Raw genomic sequence first — 22,001 nt, 5'->3', positions numbered from 1 at the left:
CGTGGTAATCCTCGTGGAGCGCTCGGAGGTTCCTTCACTGTTTAATACTGGTTTAATTAACTTTGTCCAGACAGAGCAGGGCCGTGGGGGTGGAGGGCAATGAAGCAGGTTACCCCTAAAAAATCATTCCGCCTCTAATTTTGTATGCTAATCTCCTTTTTCACGCTGCGCCTCCTCAGGAGTGGTGGCGGTGGTGGTGGGGAAAGAAATGTTGGGAAAACTTTGGGTCTGCCTGGGCAAGGCTTCCTGTGGCTGTTTTCTTTTTGGGCCCACCTATTTGGGTCCTTTCACTCCTCTAGGGCCTTCCTTTGCTCGATTTAACAATGAATGCAGAGCTAATCAGCTCTCTCGGAAATGCACCGCTGTCGAGGAAGGTAATCCCCCCTTCTCTCCCCTCAATGGGCCCTCGCCTCCCAAAGAACTTTGGGAAAAGGCTTTGCACGGATTCACACTGTTCGCTCAAAAGAAGTTAGTTCAAGTATTGTGCCCAAACAAGCGAGTTTTATAAACACATGCTTGCCAGGACACTCAACCAACCCACCTGCGAGTAAGAAGCGCCGGGCCCCGGCGGGCCTGCACATGGCAGCCATAGTCCGAGACCCTTCAGACGAGGAGGGGACATGAAAGGGGGAGATTAGAGGTCCCATTGAGAAGGGGGCGTTCATTTCTGCACCTTCCTCCTTTTACACAACGGCGTGTCAAGGATACACCTTGTTGACATCTTATTTACCAAATAATGATCATAATTGGAACCCGTTCCTCCTCTGATGGGCCCCCCGTGGGCCGACTGGATTGCTCCGCCAGGGGAGCGTCGTAGCAACAGAGGAGCCTGGAGGCACGGTAAGACGTCAACAAGAGAGGACGGAAAAGGAGCCAAAACGTCTTTCAGCGCCGCGAAAAAAGCCCCGTAGAGCTAAAGTTAACCCATCAAAGCTATTGTGAAGGTGGCTCACGTCCAGTGTCTTATAAAAGTACCGTGATGTGGAAAAAAATATATGGTCCCTTTACAGATTTCTATTGCTCTTGGCTTTCTGTCCCTGGGCAATGTTTCACACCATCAAACCAATTGTAATTTAAAACGTGAAGTACATAAGTAAATACAAATCTTTCCCTTTGGGGAAAAAAAATGATAAAAGTTATCGTCCACAAAAGCTGGGGACGGCTTGTGGCACCAACGGCAGCAATATCTGCCATCAGGCCTTTAAAATGACTGATGAGTGTTTTACATCTCTGTGGAAGGAGCGATTATTCACTTACAGCCCGGCTGCTTTGAATAGCTTTTCCCTTAATAGATGACATCTTTTGAGAGTTGTAATTTTGTATTTGGTGGCCGACTTAAAAAAACAAAATCAAAGAGAATCCACGCTGTCCTTACACATGATGTTTTTTTTTTTTATATATAGATTCTGTCAAAAAGAACACATTTTGTTGCTGGTGACAAAAGGCCTGAGGATTCCATTTAAAAGTTGTTTTTAAAGGATTTGTGTTGACAAAGCATTGGTACATTGTTTGAATTTTGGAGTCAAATGGCTTTTAACAAGCAAACTCAACTCAAAATTCCCTGAAACTCTTAAGGTGCTGGACGGAACATGAGCAAGCAATGTTCAAAGATAAGCCTACAAACAACTGCATATAACCTGAGGAATGTGTGGAACAAGATCTCTTTAAAGGTTTCTGACAAGGCCTGGTTCTAGAGAGGCTAAATATCAAGAAATTTGGTTTCTTAAGGCATTTGTATATTACGTTCTCCTTGTGTTTATTTTAAACGTTTAAATCTTTGCCTGTTTTTTCTCACTCTGCTCTGAGTCCCTAATGCCAACGCTGAAAATATCCTTGACTTTAGCTGAGCTGAAAAGGGGGGGGGGGGGGGGGGTCCTGACCCCACCTTTGAGAATAATACGCACTGTCCACGAGACCTTTTTTTCTTTTGTTCTTTAAAGTTTATTTCTTGTTTCGTGCAGGGAAAAAAAAAACGTATTTTCTTTGACTGGCAAAGCCTGATGTCGTGCCGTGTACTGCCGATAATTTCCACCATCATCCCCCGGGTTCAAACCTTTACATACTCACAAAAAGAAGAGGTGGAGGTGAACGGGACATGTGAAACGGCACATAGCGCCGATCACGACCCAAACGCACCATCTACCCCCACGTAGAGACAGACACGACCTCTGACCCGGGGGTCCGGACTTCCGTCTCCTGGGCCAACCCTGCCGTGTCCAATCTGTGATGACACGTAAGCGTAAGGTGACGGGAGGAGAGGCGACCAACCCAGAGGAGCGCCGGGAATTCAGGCAGATGGTTTTGTTAACAGATTTGATTTGCAATCTTTGCAACATGTGGAGAGATAATACACAACAGGTTATTGTCCTGTATATATCAGAAAGTCCTTGTGAGACCGTAAGACATTAAAAGGCTTTTTTTTTTTTTAAATGAAAATTCCTTCAGAAATGTAAGGTCACTGAAAAAAAACCTCAAAACTTTACACTGTGAACCTTTATATTTACGTTAATGGGGGGATCATTTGTACGATTGAAGCTGGGAAAAAGACTCATAATCCCTGACAGGATCCTTGACTAATGGGATTTATGACTTAAAGGTTTTAGACCCACAACACCTCCAGGGGCGAGGGTCAGTGTGAATGTGAGAGAAAGCAGATGAGTACAGATGAAAAGGCACCTGAACAAGCTGCGATTGACCAAATTCTGCAAAACCAGCAGCCGCTGCTGTATCGCCGTTCATGTAATCTTTAAAAAAAAAATGACAGGATTAGTAATGGAAGGCGTTTGTTACAAGTTGCCTCTGGGAAAGGATTCAGTAGATGGAAAAAGGACAGTAGCGGTAGTGGAATCTGCAGGATGGAGATCTAATCTTCTTGAAGCCTGCTGGGGTGTCCTAGCTCCCAGTGACTGATATCTCAAAAGAATGGGGGCGAGAGGTGAGGGGGATCAGCCCTGCTCAGGTCAGCTCACTGATCTGCACAGGAAACACTGGGCATGGGAACCCACCAGGGAGCCTCACCCGGTGCCTGCAATTTAAATCTGCCCCTAAATCCTTGTTTAAGAGCAAACACACATGACCTGCCAGGAAAGGCTGCTGAATCACCAAACTGAAATAGCCCACGCCTGTTCCCTCCTCAAAAGATAAAAAAAAAAAAGAAAAACACTCAGTGGCAATGATCAAAGTGGCTGACAGGATGTGTCAGATCTACATCCACGGCAGAGCGATGTTTAAGAGCGGGGCTTCCTCGGGTAATCAGGCCACAGGAGCAAGGTACAGGGTTTACGTCCCTCTGTGATCCCATGGACAGCGATTGGACGTTAATGCCAGGGCTGTGATAACCACGAGCAAATATTGGTTCAGGATTTCAAAGGTGTTTGCTCAGTTTTTTTTTATCCAAACATTTTCATCCAGAAATAGACATGTCGGGTAACCACAGGATACTGCAGTTTTATGGGTTTCAAGTCCTTGATTTTTCATTTGCTTTTTTTTTTTTTTTTTTTTTTTTACTGTCCATCCTGCTGAAACAATTAAAATGTGCATTGGCAGGGGTGTCCCCCTGCAAAATTGTCCTGTCAAAATGTCGCTTTCATCCCTATCAAAGTATATTTATTAAAACGACTAAACATGTTACCGAAAAACTGTACTTTATTATCTGTTGAGCCATTTTAAGTCTTATTATTACTCCTTCTGGATCATTTTGTATCAGTTCTATACATTGTGAGAAGTATAGAAAATTGTGAAATGGAATAAAAAGTATAAATTTAGCACAATCCACAAATCTCACCTTTATGGAAGAGTGGAAATAAGAAGGGGGATTGCTGCAGGAATATCTTTAGAAGTTGTGTTCGCAGTTTGCCACAAAACGTGCAAAGGAAATTGAACTGTCTGGCGTAGATGTGAAACACAATGTGTAGGGGGAAACTGACACCTCACATCACCCTGAACACCTGAACATGCCCAAAGGGAAATATGGAGTATTTCCTTCGAGGACAGAGGAACTGGTCTGAGTTGATGGGAAGATAAATGGAGCTAAAATGGCGCAAAATACTTTCATGCTGGAAGTACTTTCAAATGCCCCAGAAGTCTCCAGATTTACCTTAAATTAAGACTCTAATAAGTCAAAGTTATGAGGTTTTTTTTGTCAAACCCTTTTAATGTTTATATTTTTTCATTACAGGAGAAACAATTTTAAGATGTTTATTTTCTTCTCGTCTCCTTTCTGTTTCATCAGGGTGTCAAGACTTAATATTGTTACAAATGTGCCAAAATATGCTAAAATAAATTATTTTAAATTTGAATCATAGAGAGCATCTATAGGAACCATGCTTGACAAGCAAACACATCTCAACACCAGGACTTATTGGAGCCCCCCCCCCCCTTCAAAGCTGCATACTTTTTAAAGTATAAATGCAAAGGTTCTCTTTGAAATAAGACTGATATTTCTACAGATGTCAGACTTGAAATATGGAACCTACTGAAGATCACAGGCTGAAAATAAAGAGTATGGAGGGATGGATGGATAGATAGTCTGGAAATATAAACATTTTTCTCAGTTTTTTCAGTGGTTTCCCTATTATGAGAGCCATAAAATCCCATACTTTACAAATGGAGTGTGCCCTCTTAGGATAATGCAAGCGGACTAAATGTGGCATACTATTCTGAAATTCAAGTTAAATACGAATATTCACTAATTTCTTTAAAAGATTTATTTCTTAAAAAGGACAGTCCTTCTGAGAAGTTCATTGCAATATTAAATCATGATTTTATGGTAACTACTATGGAAAAGCAAAAAACGGCTCTCCCTTGTGGTAACAACATGCCATTACATTGGAATCGATTACCCAGATACCTTTAGGGAATAAATGCTTATTTGAGACATATCAGACATATCAAGATCTAAATTCTGAAGAGGGTACCACTTAATTCAACACAACAAAAACAAAATACTACAATAAGTTAAAAAAAGAAAAAAAAATAAGAGCACAAACACTAGACAATAGACAGATTAAAATAACAATACATTCTTTTTTGCTATTTCACTTTCATTTATTGCAACAGGCAGCATATATAAACAGTCACATCAGTATAATCAATCACAGAAAATAAAATTGTATTTTTTTTAATACTGCAAGTGATATATTTTCTCTATTTGCTTGTATGAAGATGATACCCAGTGAAATGACTGAATTATTAATTATTAAATCACGCTATTGTGATGGAACCAAATTGTTCAGCAAATTTAAATGCGATGACATTGTAACAAACAAACAAAACAAATGTGTTTTTAACACCTTAAATGCTTTTAAAAATAGGTCATATTTTGTCAATCAAATGTGTCCGTCTTTAAACTTGGTTTACTACAAATTAATGGCTCATACCCTTTAAAAACGCAAATATACCCGTGTCTCAGATAACGTGAAAGCCACAAAATAACAATGAAAAGGGTTTTTAAAGTCATTGCTAAAGAGGCTGGTGGTTGACAGTATTGTATCCAAGGTTTAGTCAGTGGAAGGAAAAAGTTTGAAGAAGGTGCCTGAGCCACAGGGATAACTGCAGCCTTGAGAAGATTCAAGAGCTTGGGCGAGATTTTCAAAAGTGATTACAGTGGCCCCAGCTCGTGCTTCAAGACCACCACTCTCAGATTTGACCAGGACATGGGCTCCAAATGTTGCATTACACATATGAAGCAACTTCTGGAGCAAGAATCATCCGAATTTCTTTCCTGGACAGAAGAAAAGAAGGAGTTGACTGTTGCTCAGTTGTCTTCTTTTTATATGAATGCAATCTTTTGCGTTTCATTAGGAAATCAAGGTGTTCCTTTAACTCAGAAGGTCAATCAGTAATGACAGGGGGAGTTATGGGATCCGTTGGTGTTGGTCCACTGAGTTTTCTCAAGTCCAAACTCAGCACAGTCATCTCTAATGAAATGGTCACTCTGTTGACGAACTTCACGTAGATGCTGATACGTACCCCCTGCCCACACTGCCAGAAGTACCACAATCTGGTTTATCTATCACTGTGTGTTTGATTGGCCAACAGACGTACCTGATCTAAAGTCCATAGAGAATCTTTGGGATGGTGAGAAACATCAGAGCCAACGTTGCAGAAGAGCTTAAGGCTGCGATCAAAGCAACCTGGACTTCCATAACACCTCAGCGGGGCCACAGGCTGATCACCTTTATATGGAACATGACGCTGCCCTCCACACAAAAGAAAAGTAGAGTTATACCACATTGTAGTGTGAAAACATTTTTGTTTTTACAATATACTTTATACAGTAAACCATCATGTTTTTACAATATACACATTAGAACTTGTAATAGCATGTTATTACAATATACATATTTATATTGTGCTGCAAACCAAGTTCAGCAAAGGTCAAATTATTCAAGCAAGTGAATATAAAAATGTATTGATGCATATATGGGGTATTTAAAACCCTGGTTAACCCAGCCAAGCACTATTTATATACTCCACAATGCCTGACATCAAGGAAGACCCTGAGATAAATCTGGCTGATTCACCAAAGCAATGCACTAATCACTGCAAAGTTAACTTACAACGCACCTCAGCAAACTTCCAGATACCAAACAACTTCACATTTATTGCACCAAAAGAGTCAGGTCTCCTGGAGATGAGAGCCTGTGGCTATAAATTGTGGCTGAAGTCAAAAACAAAGGTGACCATAAAAGACAAAAAAGAAAAAAAAAAGTAGATAGTGCTCCCTTAGAAGACACACTCCCAGGTTTTCTGGTATACAGACCAACAAAAACTATTTATTCAACTCAACTAAAAAAGGACAGCAGGAGACGATACATCTGAAACTATAAAAACATGAAAGTCAAATAAATAACTAGACACTTCAAGGTACAATTCATTTACCACTCCATTAAAATACAATTTATATACAAAAAAAACCCCTCTGTACCAGACACGTCGTCACGCCTGTATACAGCTGAATGAAATACAAGCACCTTCTAAAAATCGTGTGTGGCCCCACTGCAATATGCTATCTTTTTAATGCTTTGTATTTATGGATATCCATAAATACAAAGCATTAAAATGAGATACCTGCTTTCAGTTTGAGAAATCACACAACCACGAGAAAACGAACATGATCCTTTATTTGTGCAAACGTCAAAAAGATCTTGTTAGAAGAACACGTTTTCTTGTTAGAATGTAAAACATTTCATGTTCAGAAAGACCAGTTGCAGTGAGTTTGTCATAGGAGTCAACATGCCACATTGATTTTGGGTAATTTTGTCTTGGATCAACCCTGTGTGGGTTGATGTAAATGTCTCGCGGCTCTCTTGCCTGATAATGTAACCCGTCTGAATGCAGTTCAGGTGGTGTTGTTTGTTTCCATGGAGCTTCCCCTCCTCCTCCAGTTCATGAATGAGAAACGCTGCCGCCTCAATCAGATCAAATGTACTATTCCTCCTGTACAGCCCTATGTGCATTATATTCCTTCTCAGAGTATGCATACTTATCACTTTACTGTTTGGGCTGCTGAACAACAGCAAAAAAAATAAATAAAAAATAAAAATAAATAAACTCAATCCAAGCCTGACAGAAATAAATTCAGTTCCAATAAACAAGACTTTTTCTTAACCACAGAACTGCAGCGTGATCAACATGACGATGCTACGAGGTAAACATGTGTTACGTTCTAATAATAAGAGGTAGCTATCATGTCATAATGCAAAAGCCCCACTGTTCTAATATTATAATTATCATGTATAGTATATTATCATGTTAGTGCAACATAGCATGTCTATTGTGAGAACGGGAAAAGTTATTGTGTTGTAGTGATTGAAATGTTCATTGTAATTATGTGATATTATTTTGTTCTAACATAAAATTATATTGTAATAACATGATAGCCTATTGTTTGAACAATATCCAAATCCAATTTATTTATAAAGCACATGTTTACATCTAACAAAGATATAAAACACTGCCAGTAGGACAAATGTAATGTAAGAGCATGCCAACTCACAACTGGTTAAAATAAAGTTTTCACATTAAAACGTGAAACAGCTTTATTTTTCTTTTGCTCATTTGTGTGGCAGCTCTACGCCTCTGTATGGTTTGTGTAGCTCCAAACTAACGGAGTGATTAATGCAAAAGGAATTAAGTAATGAGTGCCTATACTGTACAAATGCCCACCAACTGTAGTTGGAGGGCATTTGTTTTTGAAAATCCTTTTGTCTGTTTGTTTTTTTTCTTTACAGTAATAGTACAGTCATTTTCTGAGAGGGGGAATTTTGGTGTTTAATCAGCTTCACACCACAATGTACTTATATTTATTTTTTATTGAACGTTGTAAAGTACAATAAAATGTATTGATAATAATAACAAAAAACAAACAAACAGGAAATGTACATAGATAAACGCTTGAAATATATCCCGATGTTGGCAGTGGATGTATACAATGTATAAGTTTCTATTTTTAAACTGAATAACTTAAACAAATGACCTTTTCAATGATACAATTGATCAGGCTGGATAATGTAATTACTGTGAGGAGGAGGAAACAATTGAGCATGTTCTTATGGTTTGCCCAAGATATCATCAGCAGAGGGAAGCACTTAAGGCTTGTATGAAAGATAATACAATTCCATTCACTGTGAGGGCTATGTTACAGGGATGTTATGTCAAAATAAAGCAATACTGAGTTTTTTTTTTTTTTTTTTGGAGGAATGGGTTCTTATCAAGAAAATAATGTTAGGCGATTTGAATTAAAGATATGTTAGATTGATGGGGGCGGGCTTCCAGGCCCACTCCATTCCGGTAGATAGTGATAATGCGGCAATAGTCGTTTGTAAACCGCCATAAAACCTTACAGAAGAAGAAGATTGGGGTAAAGCCACAGATCTCTATTTATTTAGTAGTACACGTCGCTGTGAAGCCACCAGCCGCCATATTGGTAAGACTTTTAAAATGTCAAGTGGCATATACTTTTATGCTGTATATGTGCATTAGCCTTTAAATCTGACATAGATTTACAACAGAGCTAAATTAATGAACCAATTTAGGCATTCCACAGAGCTTCAGTTTCTACAGTAGAAAAATCACATAAATTTGCAAAATACACACTCAAGTGTACATGCATATCTATACATTACATACACAGCCTGTGTATGCACACACACATTTCTGCATAATAATAATAATAATAATAATAATAATAATAATAATGCAAGTAACAGTAAACAAATTACCAAAAATATCTTCAATGATGTAATGATATACAGAGTTGCGGTTCTAGTTGAGGATTTGCATATACTATACATAGTATGTATGCATATACTTGCACCCATTGCACCCTTCTCACATTCTGCACCCATACTTTTTATATATATACAAAGGAGCATATATAACATGCAGAATATTTCACATGACTTTCTCAGTACTTGATACTGTTAGTACATCCACTGACTGTAAAATTACCTGTGAAACGTCTTCCCCCAGCCAGAAAGCTGCTTGTTGTTGCAACCACATGCTGCACACGTCGGCATGTTTACGTGAGAGTAGGGAGTAGCAAGATGGCGGCCAGTGACTTAATTTTTTCGGGCCAATCAGCCATCCAGTGAACAAATAGAGATCAGTGGATAAACCTGTCAGCGTACGACGCACCATGTGACCCGCGACGCTAGGTGTCGCTGTGGAATCTCCTGTGCCTGCCTTTCTGACAGCCTCTTCCTGCGCATGCGTGGTTTTGTTTGGTGCCTGTCACTGCAGCGTGTAAACACATTCACACACGGAACAGAGCGGCGGTGAAACCCTGCAGGGCGACAGCAGCCTCCTAATTTTCATTTATCCAGTAGGAAACTGGAGCGGGGAAGGGGGCTGCCTGAGCAGTTCCGGTTCAGTACTACTGTTTATATTCACACTCTTAGGAAGAAAGGAGCAGCTGTCCGACGCTGTCATTGTCAGGCGGACCAGTCGGTGCTGCAGCCAGAGCGGGGCTCGTCGAGCGACCATGGCAGCGGCCACTGTTGCTGAGGCCGATGCGGCGACGTGCGACGGCGGAGCGGCTTTCTCCGGCGTCCAGAGCCGGGGCTGGGATGAGTCCCAGCTCCGAAAGTACTCCTTCCCAACCAAGCCCATTCCCCGGCTGTCTTACAAGGATCCCAGGGCAGAGATGCTGATAAACAACGAGGTAACTCAGCTGCAGGGTTAGGGTGTTTGCTTTTTTGAGAACGAGTCCTACTTTCTCCGTTATTCTCCAATATTTAATGTTCAAAACTACAAAAGGCAACTTGCACCGTAGACCTGCTGTATGGCTCAAAAGAAGCATAAACAAGGAAACTGATAGTGAAAGTAATTTAGCTCCTCTATTTGAGAGCAAGCGAAGGCTTTGAAAAATATTCACACTAGGTTCCTATTTAGTCTGGAAAAATATAAAAGTAGTTTTTTTAGTTTCCAGATCTTGGTAAGTATAGAAAAAAAGCAGAGTATAAATGAATACATTTTTATATATTTTTTTATTCCCCGTCCACATGTATATAAATAATACATTTAAATGACCATATCACTTTTTTTTGCTACTTTACACACCGGACTTACCATTATAGGCGTCCATGCAATATTTTTTGATTGGACCTTGGTTACTTTAAGTATACGTCTAGTTTTTGATGCTAAACATTGTAACTACAATCGTAGTTTAATTTTTTCTTTCTCTTCAAGACAGAATAGAAAGCACAGATCTCAACTGTGCCGTGCATAATCTGTTTTAGGACAGTGGTCCCCAAAGCTTGGCTCATAAATAACATATAGATGCTATATGCATAAACAATATATATATATATATATATATATATATATATATATATATATATATATATATATATATATATATATATATATATATATATTTTAAACATATTTTTCCTTATATTTTTATGTAATTGCCGTAGAAGTATATAAATCAGTAGTTTGGGTCACAAGTCTTACATGCTGCTATATTTGTGAGTAAAAAGCTGAGAAGTCTGAACCAGCGATGCCACATAATCCAGTATTATGTTGACAAATATCGGAGGCGTAGGGCTGAGTCGGGAGATAACTCCAGCACTAATGTTTTAGAATTGTGGGGAACATACATATAATGATACCCAAATTCTTCACAACAATGTTAGTATGACAAGTTTTACAAAACTTCATGCAAAGATTAACGGAGCATTTATTTTGTGGCAATTTTTTCTCGTCTGCAGAGTAAATGAGTTTGGAGAATGAGCAGAAACCTTGTTCACAGTGACAGACAAGAAGCCCGTTGAGTTTCCGAGGTCGACTAAATCCAGAGTATTGATTTAAACATCAGGCGGTTGAATGCACCTGCTGACTCCATCATGGGGTTACGTTGATGTCAAAACTTTGTTGGCACTCCGAAAGATTTACAGATAGCTGGATGTGTCTTTCTCTGCATGTGAAGCAAGCCTGTAGCCCCCCCCCCCCTCCTCCTCCTTTCAGCCAGCTGACTAGCAGTGCACGTTAACAGATGAGGGCACTGTTACAGCGGACCCGATCTCTCCGATCGGATCGCTGGCATCTCATTGAAGGCACTTTAAACCGGAATAACGGTGTGGATGACAGATTTAGACATTTGGAAACGGTGTCCACTGCTATGCTTTAAAAAAAGAAAAACAACATTTAAAACTTTAATTTATATACACATCTCATATTATCTCCTGTCTCCAGCCAGCGGCGTTTTAACAGAAGCCCTTCTGGCAGGTGTGCAGCTCCACATAAGGCCTTTGTTTACATTCCTCTTTGGTTCTTTCATTATTAATGGGCTGTACTGTTTGCGTTTCAAATTAAATTCTGCCCATTTCACCCGTCCCTACATGGTTACTTTGACTTCTCTCTCTCGTATTTATGCTGCGCCGCATCTCAGCAGGTCTTCCTGTGGTTCTGATAAAGAAAGTTTCGTTCACCAGGCTCAGAGTCGAAGCAAGGAGGACAACTCTGGCGTTTTGTGTTTGTGCAATAAGATGTTGCGTTAGGAATTAATAATGCATTCCTTGCGATGGGGAGTGTTCTCCCAGCATTTTAAAGAGAGTACATCATTTTACTTATAAATGAAGTGTACGCCGCTGCGGCCCTGTTTCAGCACCCAGAAATTCACAAACACTCCCCTTCCATGAGCCGTTAGGCTCTGCTTCGGTTAAGGTTTCATCTTTTTTGTTGCCCAAGTACAGGCTAAGATGCAATTTGTAACCTTGAGATTTAGATTCCACAGGGTCACACAAAAATGAGTGCCCCCCCTCCACATTATTGTGGATATTTTATTATATTTTTTCATGGGACAACACTGAAGATGTGACAATTTGCCGTCTCCTCAAAACAACTCTGCACACAGCGATTAATGTCTAACCTGCTGCCAGCAAAAGTGAGTGAAAATGTCCAAATTGCACCCAATTAGCCATGTTTCCTCCACGATGTCATGCAACTTGTTATTGATGAGGAGCAGGAGTGTTAAGTTTGGCGTTATCACTCTCAGTCTCCCATTCTGGTCAATGGAGGTTTGAGATGGCAAAAAAATGTCTCGAAGGACGTTGCGCTACGTAAAGATGGCCTCGGCTATAAGACGGTTGCCGACACCCTGAGAACAAAATGGCCCTTTGAGGGCCGCCGGGGTTTGCCGCACAGGTTCGAGCAGGCGGGGTCAGACGACGCGCTGCACACCGCTTCAAATTGTTCTGCACGGCTGTCGTCCCAGAGGGAAGCCTCTTCTAAAAATGGTGGACAAGAAAGCGCCCACAGTTTGCTGGAGACATGCAGGCGGAGGACATGGGCTCATGCTCTGCGTCAGTGTGTCCCAAAACATGTGGGCAATCATGGTTCCCTCAGAGAATGCACCGGTATAAAAGATTTGAGCCGATATCGATGTCCGATATTAACATTGCTGTTAAGTGTCGATATTGATCGTTGTTTGTGTGTGTATGTACACACACATTTACGCTTCTGTGACGGTCAATTTTTGCAAAAGCCTGTACCGATTGAAAACTATGTTATCTGAATTTGTTAATGTGGGTTACAGTCTAGACTTAAACACTACTTTTTAAAAAAAATTTTAATCTAATTTTAAAACCACACAATCCTTGCTGCGATGCATCACTGTCGCATGACCCAACCCCTCTCCCTCTTGAATCGCAGACACAAAATAAACATTGGCTGTTAATGTCAGCCCAGCTTTATTTATCAGACAGATATGTTAAAAAATGACTACCATTGGCCGGTACAGATGTTGATGCCGATATATCGTGCATCCCTAGTTCCCTCAGTGAACTGCAGCTCCCCACAGCCCCAAACCATGACACTCCCTCCACCATGCTTGACTGTAGGTAAGACTGACACCATCTGAAACAAATACGTTTTATCCTGGACAGCAAATTGCGGTCATATCTACAGTGTATTCCCATGAAAAGATATATAACAAAATAGTTACTAAAATGTGAGGATGGACTCACTTTTATGAGATACTGTACATCTGTATCTTCTCAAAAAGAGTTCCCTACCCTGCTTTTTAGGGCTCCGTTATACAGACCTACAATGTTCTTCATCTCCTGAGAACGGTTTTACAAGAATAGCATTAGTGGCTGCGTAAAAGTGAGCTCCTCCTTTCTAAATGACCTTCAAAAAAATGGCACAAGGGGTGCAAAAAGCAACCCGAGCCGCTGACTGAATGTGGGCCCTTCCTGTCTGCTTCTGCAGCTGCCTGAAAAAAGATCTATGTTAAACTAGAGTGAGCTTTTAAGATGGTCATATCCAGAAAATAATGCTCTGTTTAAAGGGCAAAAAAAAGCAGTCAACAGGTCAATGGTGGTTTAGATAATTGATGTTAGGTTTTGAAGGAGGTATTTTAAAGCTGAGGAGTTATTTTTGCCTCTCGTAGACGTTCATTCATTTGGGGAGAGGCTGTTTGCTTTCGTTAATAATTGAAAGCGGGCCCAGAATGATTGTTATCAGCTCGGCATGTGCGGAAAGAGCACCGAACTCCCGGGATATTCTACACGGAGTGAATAAAAGCGTCGCGTTGACGTCTGCGAGGCTCACATCTGGAGCGACCTCTGCCTCGCTGAGTCGCCTCTTATGAACGAGATGCGAAACGTAATCTTTGGCCGCCGCTGCCAATAAACGCAAATTATTAAAAAAATAAAACGAGCTAAACGCAGACCGGCACGTTTAAAAAGTTCCGCGCCGCCGGGTTCAGCGGCAGCAGCCTCCTCCTCCGGTGAAAGCGAAACCAAGAGCCGGCGCGGCGGGAGCGCGCACAGCGGGCTACGTTCAGTTTGTCACGTAGGCGTCGGAGCTCCGCGGCTGGGCGGTCGCGCGCGCGAGATTATGTTTAACAAACACACCATAAAACACGTTTTGAAGTATAGATTTAAAAACCCAGTAGGTGACTCATGGCGTTAGTTTGTTTTGCATTTGGATTATCGTTACCTGCCACGTTCTCTCTGGAACGCCATGTATGGAGCTAAAACAGCGACAGCTTGCAGCGGAAACATCATTTGCAATGACATCGAAAACGAGATTTTGCAATTGAAAATACAAGTATTGAACAGTCAAACATTGTTAGAAAGTAAAAACTTATGATGATATTCCCATTTTATGCTGCAGTTTTTTTCCAGTGAGAGATGTTCTCGTTGTCACTGCAGAGTTAATTCAGCTAAACCGTGTCACTACAAGATGGCACTGTTTTGCCCTTGGGGAGGCGAAGTTAAATTGAAAGCCCCTGCTGTCACTGGTTTAGCTCCATGTCACTGCAATCATTAGCTGTATAAGCTAATGAAGATATTATTAATGAAAATAAAACCATTTCTTGTGGTCGAGCAGCGCTACTTGACCAGAGCTTTCCATAAGTTCACTGCAGGTAGATGACTAGGAGTACCGGAAAAACGGAAGGCCCGTGAAGGGGCCTTCAATATAGCCCCGCCCCCCACAGCAAAACAGTGTCAGCTTGTAGGGACATCGTAGCTGAAGGAACTCAGAAATGAAAGCATCTCTCATTAGAAAAAAGCTGCATTTGGCTTTTTAATGGCAAATCTCTTTTCAATATCACTGCATGCTGTCACTCTTTTTGTTCCATATACACTAAGCTGTAGATTTAATACGTAAATCATTACCAGGACACACTTTTTTTTTTACATGATTCTGACAAAAAAGAACAAACATGCAGCGTCCCATCCAATGCAACTACAAGTCTCTTTGCATATTACGTTTTTACAGTTTATCAAACTAAATCGACGATCCCCAAAAACAGTGTGCACTGTTTTTTTAATGTCAAATATACAGTGTGTGCAGGTTTTTCCCACTGTTGCTTTTATTTAAAATGTTTGCATGGTATATTTTGAGTGGTATGTAAAAGATTTTTACCTGAGAGGTCATTATAAGAACTTTAATTTGGCATCACAATGAAACATGTGGTCTGGTTTAGAAGCTGAGAATCTTGGGGCAATTTATGTCCTTCAATTTACCAATAAAGATTTAAGACCAAAAAATGAGGAAAAAATTCTGAATTTTATTTTTTAAGGTAAACGATCCTTGATGAGTGATCTCCCATTTGTGCAGTTAGAAGACATGAGTTAACCGACTTGTAAAAATCCTTTTATTTAAAGGTTTGCATTCATCACTGTAGAATATATTTTACCGCTTAAAAACAGCCACAGCCAAAAGCGTAATCACCAATCAAGCAATTGCAGAAAATCAGCAGCGCTCACTGAAAGCTGGCTGCCTGAAAGAGTTTTGGTCTTAAAAGGCAATATTTTTTCTAATTAGTTTTGTTGCATACAAAGTGCAATATTTATCCTTGACAATGAAAAAGACCATAAAAGATACAGTCACGTTTTAAAAGCGTCATTATCTGATATAACGTAGTAATGATTACAACACCAAAAGATTTACTGTAAGCAAGCTTATTTACCGTTAACAGCGGCTGCTTCAGATGTTGCTTTTCATATTTCAGATGCATAAACAGTTTAACACAAAAATGAACGTCAGAGGTGAGCTGCTGTCTGTTTGCTGGCCGCAGGAGAGAATTATTAGTGTAAAAATGCATGTTACTATGAAGAAGTTTTACTTGACATCTGAAAGACTTGGTCGTCTTTTAAATGTATGAAAATAGCTTTTTTTTTATTGTACATTCAAGTCACTTCCACCTTTGTGCATCACAAGCAGATTCTGTTCGTTCACGGAGCTGTGCTTTTTGTTGTTGTTGATCCATGTTTGTCTTTGTTAATGTTTATGATTATAGATGTTTTTGCTATTTGATGAAAACAGCTTGTCATCTGGAATTCCTTCCTTTTTAAAATGATTCACTAAGGATGAAAAATAATTAAATCAGCCGTATGTAAATCAGAGGCAGCTAATTATACAGCTGAGAATGCAGCTATGAATGATCCTGCGGTGGATCTCGCTTCCTCTAAAGTGTACAGGCAGAAAGCACAAAGCGACCACCAGCCTGCGTGATAATATTTCACTGAAGTATCCCCGATCTTCTTCTTCCAGGAGCCAGTGGTTTTAACGGACACCAACCTCGTGTATCCAGCACTGCAGTGGGACATCCCGTATCTCCTGGAGAACATTGGCAATGGAGACTTCTCTGTTTACATTTCAGAAAACCATAAGTTCCTTTACTACGACGAGAACAAAATGTGCAAATTCATGGACTTTGTTCCCAAGTCTCGACGGGTGGACATGAAATTCTCTGAGTTTGTGGACAGCATGCATAAAAGAGAAGAAGAGGGAGGAGATGAGAGGTAAGTCTGATGGATGAGATGTGAGAAAAGTGATTTTTCAGCTGCCTGAACCTCCAAGTGTTGAGGAAAAGCTACGCCTGTGCAACCGAGCCAGTGACTAAGCAGATATTCAGGGGATACGTGAGGGGGGGGCTTACATCTGTGACCTGGCTGATCTGGCAGCTCGTACTCAGATCAGATACCAGAGAGGTATCACTTTTTAACTTGTTGACCCTCAAAGTGGCTGTTGTTTAGTCTCCCTCGTTTAATGCTATATCCCCCCTCACAGGTTTTAAACTCCCCTATAGGCAAAGTCATTTTTCACGCTCGTTCGCAGCACGTTTAACACAGGCAGGATTAAAACTTGTTTTCAGCGTGTGTGAACTGGCACGACTCGTACTCAAAGCATGTCCCTTTCCTTGTGTGTGTTTCAAGAGTTTATCTGCAGCAAACACTGAATGACACGGTAGGAAAGAAGATTGTTCTTGACTTTCTGCGTTTCAACTGGAACTGGATCAACAAACAGCAAGCCAAGCGAAACTGGGGACCGCTGACGTCCAACCTGCTGCTGGTTGGCATGGAGGGTGAGCTTCTCACTTCTGTCCTGTTATAAAGTGCCTCGCAACAGGAATCCATACCGCTTAAAATTTCTGCGTTTTCTCCATGTTATGATCAGAATCTTGCTTTTATTTTGTGGTAGACCAACAAAACACGGGTGTGAACATAATGGTATAACACAAGAAAAAAATATAGATGGTTTTCAAGTGAGTTTAGACAAATAAACCTAAGTGCAGCATGCATTTGTATTCAGTCCCCTTTATGCCCCCAAATAGGATCCAGTCCTACCAGCTTGCTTGGAAAACTCACCTAATTGGTAAATAGTCCATCTCTGTGTAACTAAACGCTGTAGAAAAAAGGCCAGTTCAATAAAGGTGCCAGAGCTTTCAAGCAGAACAATAGGGAGGCAAGCAGCATCATAAGGTGTGAGGATCCCACCATACAGGTCAGGGATAAGCTGAAATCTGATGCAGTTATGTTATGGGACCATACCTCAAGCTTTAAACATCTCGCTGAGCTTATTCCAATCATGGAGATAGTTTACCACAGCAGCAAACCCATTAAGACATGGCTGCCCACCTAAGCTGACGGGCTAGGCGAGGAGACCACGAGTCAAAGAGACCCTGAACGCACCATGTCTGCTGTGCCACATGGTGGTGGTAGCATCATGCTGTGGGGAGCTAAACACGAGGCAGTCCTGGCAGAGAACATGCTAGAGGTTCACCTCAATAATGTTTCGATAATGACCCGAAACATTCATCCAGGGTTTAGATCAGAGATTCGTGTCAGAACTGCTCAGTCCTGTTCCGATCTATGTGCTGTCAAAGAAGAATGAGCAACATTTTCTGCCTGTAGACAGCTGTTAGAGGCATGTCCCAGGACCTGTAGGGGAAGTGAAAGGTTGTCTTTATTTCTAAGGAATTTTGAATGACATGGTTTTACTTCAGCTCTCCCTTACACACTGCTGCTGCATCACACAAAAGGCCCAAAACTTTATTTTAATGTGTTAAAGTCTGATTTTTTTTTTCTTTTTCTCCCCCGTCATCTTCTCAGGCAATGTGACACCAGCACATTATGACGAGCAGCAGAACTTCTTTGCGCAGATAAAAGGCCATAAGAGATGCATCCTCTTCCCTCCAGACCAGTTCGAGTGTCTCTATCCCTTCCCTGTGCATCACCCCTGTGATAGACAGAGCCAAGTAAGTTGGGGCCTTAACCTGATTTAATGTTTGCTTCCTTTTGCTTAAGGACTCGTTCATATTTTTCACCGTTTTTCTTTCTTTTTTTTTGTTTTAGGTTGATTTTGATAACCCAAACTATGAGAAGTTTCCAAATTTTAAAAATGCTGTTGGCTATGAAGCTGTTGTGGGACCTGGAGATGTTCTCTACATCCCCATGTATTGGTACGATGTGCTTTTCTTTGATCATTCTGTAAAACTATACATTTGTAGCTCAGAATGGTAGGTTTTCTATCTTTCCCAAAAAAAATCGTAACAACCTTTCGTGCAGCTCTTTAGGTTGTCTGCGTCTAACGACCAAACAGACGGTTAACACTGATTGGTGCTCAGAAAGCAGTTCAGCTCTTAGATTATCAACGTTATGGCACTCTGGATGAAAATAGCTCCTGCTTTGATTGCCTCCTGTAATCAGAGTCTCCTGCTTCCAGAAATGTTACGTGAAACTGTATCACACAAGGTGGAAGCCATATATCAACTCTGTGGAGACGTAGCTGAGCAGGAGCAAACCTCTGATGGACAGAAAGGCAGTAATTCTGCATCAGACAAGTCCCACTTTTAGCTTGTTTAAAAAAAAGAAGAAGAAAACCTGGTGTTCTACAGACCAACCAGGCCGTTTTTACATGTAAACAAACTAAACTAAACAACAAATTTTTTTTTGTTAATACTAGTTTTCTGCCTGCAGCCTGGATCTGTCTCCTATTCAAGTTGCCATGAATCACAAATTTAGATAACCAAAAATAATTTTTTTAATATTGCTAGGATAAGACGTTCGTAAAAGTGGACATATTCAAAACATCTTCAAATTAATATGTTCAATTTATAGATGATTAAAAAGGATAAAAACATAAAATTATGGCAAAGTTCTTCAACATTTTCGAATTTTGCTGATTAATTAAAGGCCCATATTTCATCTTTCCATGTTTTATTCTAAAATCTTTCAAGTACACAAAAATAAATAAAAATTTGTTCACCTTAAAATAAAAAGTGATGATAAAGTTTCTCTGGTTTCACGATTCTAGCCGACCGTATTTCTCTTGTCTTGAAGGTGGCATCACATTGAGTCACTGCTGAACGGCGGAGTGACGATCACCGTTAACTTCTGGTACAAAGTGCGTACATTTGACTCATTTACATTCCTCTTTTAAAACGTAGAACTTTCCCACTTCGTTTCTTTATAACCTGTTTGTGTTTTTTTTTTTTTTTTTAGGGAGCTCCCACACCCAAGAAGATAGAATACCCCCTGCGAGCTCATCAAAAGGTTGCCATCATGAGGAATATTGAAAAGATGCTAGGAGAAGCGCTCGGGGATCCCCATGAGGTAAAAGCTTTCGTTCTACTGGCAATGAAAGAAGCAGAGCGCCGCAGCCATCATCAGAATACCGTTTGCACATGAATGTCACATTGTCCGTTTCTAGAGTGTTTAAATAGGACCTATATTTAGGTCACCTGTTACAGTGAAATCTCTCAGGCATGCCGACCCTCCCAACAACCCAGTTACTGTGAATATTCATGGCCAGCATGATTTTTGCTCTGAGGAAAGATGAATGCCGTTTGGGACGGAGATACGATAAACCCCCACCCTGCAGTAAAATCTTGTGCTTTCTCCCGTGCAGGTTGGGCCTTTACTAAAAACGATGATCAGCGGGAGATATGACCAGGGCCTCAGTTAGAGCTCCAGCCTCGGGACTGCTGAACGGACTTGCTCCACAAACTGTTTGCATGTGAAAGCGTGTGTGTTTTCAGTGCGCATTTCTGTCATTGGAGCTAAGCACCAGTGCATGGCAGCAATCAGCCATAATGAAACCATTCTGCTTCAGTCTCAGAATGCCATTGTCAAAACAACTGTCCCGAGCGAGAGGAGAAAATGAATTCAACCAACTTGAAGACGCTCGTTTTGCCGTTGGAGAGAAGACGCGAAGATAGATTTCCTTCAATCAGTGTTTCCTTAAGTCTTACAATTTCTGCTTTTGGCCTTAAATTTTAATATCTTTACCATTTGAGTGAACCTCAGTGTTTTGAGCACTAGTGGTTTAGATGAGGAGTAAAATATTTATAAAGAGGACGTATATGGAGAGATTTCTTATCTACAGGGAATACTACAGTTGCTACTCAATTTAAAAATACAATAATCACATTCTGACCACAAAACAACTGTACAAATTATTGTTCTTTAGAATAATTTACCCACATTATATCATTTCATACTAACGTGCAGTCATTTATCAGCAAGACTTGATTTAGAAATATTAAAATCCGTTATTAGATGATGGTCTGATAAAAGGTATGGGCGTGAAGCAGTGGGGTGCAGCTGAAGCTATGGTTGCTTTTTTTTTTTTTTATATATAAATGCTTTTGCTTGTTTCATTTTGATTTTTAGGGCTTTATGGGATTTGCAGCCAGGCAATGCAGTACTGATTGCTGAAAATAAACGTGTTGCGACTTTAATTGCTAATACTAGTTTCTCTTGAGTTGTAACTAAACTACGGTAAGATAAATGGTACAAACAACAAATATTAACGCCATCTGCCGGAATGTAGCCTTGTAAAAGCCATTAAGGCGCGGTTTAACGCGCCATCTAGTGGTCAGGTTTGCGATTGCTTATTAAGCTCGTCTTAGCAAATTAGAAATATAATCAGTTAGCAACCTGTACAAAATATGATTTCTGTTGTTTTTTTAAATAGCTATTGTTGTGTTTTTTAGGTTATCAATGATCTCACATGCACTTAGTTTTACTTTTATTACAACCTGTGTAAAAGGTGAACACTGATCAGCCTTTAACTCGAAACCCAACAGCCAGGCGACGTAAACGTCCCCCTAAGGTCTCCAGGACAGGTGGACACACGAGTCTCTTCAACGCTTTCTTCAGATCTCTCTGAGGCTTTTTTACATGTGGCAGATCGGAGCGAATATTGTGCCAAACTCACTTTAAACCATGCGGATTGGACTCATTGGTATCCAGTCGGGTTGGAACAGATTTTCGTCCTGTTTTTTTTGGCGTGCGTATGTATTTCTTACTAACTGCACTCTAAAAGGTTTTGATTCCTGTGTAAAAATGTATCCGTTTTTATTTCTAGGTGAATCGTTTACTGTGTTCCATTTGACTGACGTGGCAAAAACAAAAGGAAGTTGATTTTAAACTTTTGTATTTTAATGAATGTGTTTGCTTTCACTCTGGCATTAAAAAGCTTTACATGTGAAATTGTTTCATTATTATAGCTTGGAATATGGGATCTTCTTTACTTTCTGCAAAAAAGTGGATTCAGTGGTTTAAAGATTGCGTACCTTTCCAGACTAAAATGTTTATGTCTCTGTAAGATGTGGTGGTGCTGGTGGGCTTTAAGGACAGTAATCTGTTTGAAAATGGTTGGGGTTGGGGAAAGTCAGCAAAAGGTGTCAAGATCAGGACCTCTGCCTCCAATTATGGAGCGCCCGGTCTCCTGCTACACTATGGCATGCCAAATGT

The 22,001-nt window shown here is 40.4% G+C and overlaps 1 protein-coding gene and 1 long non-coding RNA gene across 2 annotated transcripts; one reads left to right on the top strand and one right to left on the bottom strand.

Annotated features, from left to right (window-relative positions):
• Positions 1 to 5,751: 5,751 nt before the first annotated feature.
• On the bottom strand, positions 5,752 to 9,526 carry LOC118557204. The gene is made up of 3 exons (XR_004927696.1): positions 9,454 to 9,526; positions 6,046 to 6,195; positions 5,752 to 5,916 (listed from the first exon to the last, which is right to left on the bottom strand). It is a non-coding gene; the product is annotated as an uncharacterized LOC118557204 (long non-coding RNA).
• A 195-nt stretch (positions 9,527 to 9,721) lies between these two features.
• Positions 9,722 to 21,737, top strand: hif1an (hypoxia inducible factor 1 subunit alpha inhibitor). The gene is made up of 8 exons (XM_012880566.3): positions 9,722 to 10,165; positions 16,513 to 16,763; positions 17,178 to 17,326; positions 18,354 to 18,499; positions 18,597 to 18,703; positions 19,584 to 19,647; positions 19,746 to 19,856; positions 20,152 to 21,737. The coding sequence occupies exons 1-8, from the start codon at positions 9,986 to 9,988 to the stop codon at positions 20,206 to 20,208; spliced, it is 1,065 nt and encodes a 354-aa protein (XP_012736020.1). The 5' UTR covers positions 9,722 to 9,985; the 3' UTR covers positions 20,209 to 21,737.
• Positions 21,738 to 22,001: the final 264 nt, after the last annotated feature.

Source organism: Fundulus heteroclitus, chromosome 22 (assembly GCF_011125445.2).
Source record: "Fundulus heteroclitus isolate FHET01 chromosome 22, MU-UCD_Fhet_4.1, whole genome shotgun sequence".
NCBI classification, from domain to species: Eukaryota; Metazoa; Chordata; class Actinopteri; order Cyprinodontiformes; family Fundulidae; genus Fundulus; species Fundulus heteroclitus.
The sequence above is the reverse complement of the archived record's forward strand: the minus strand, read 5'-3'. Positions and strand labels throughout refer to the sequence as shown.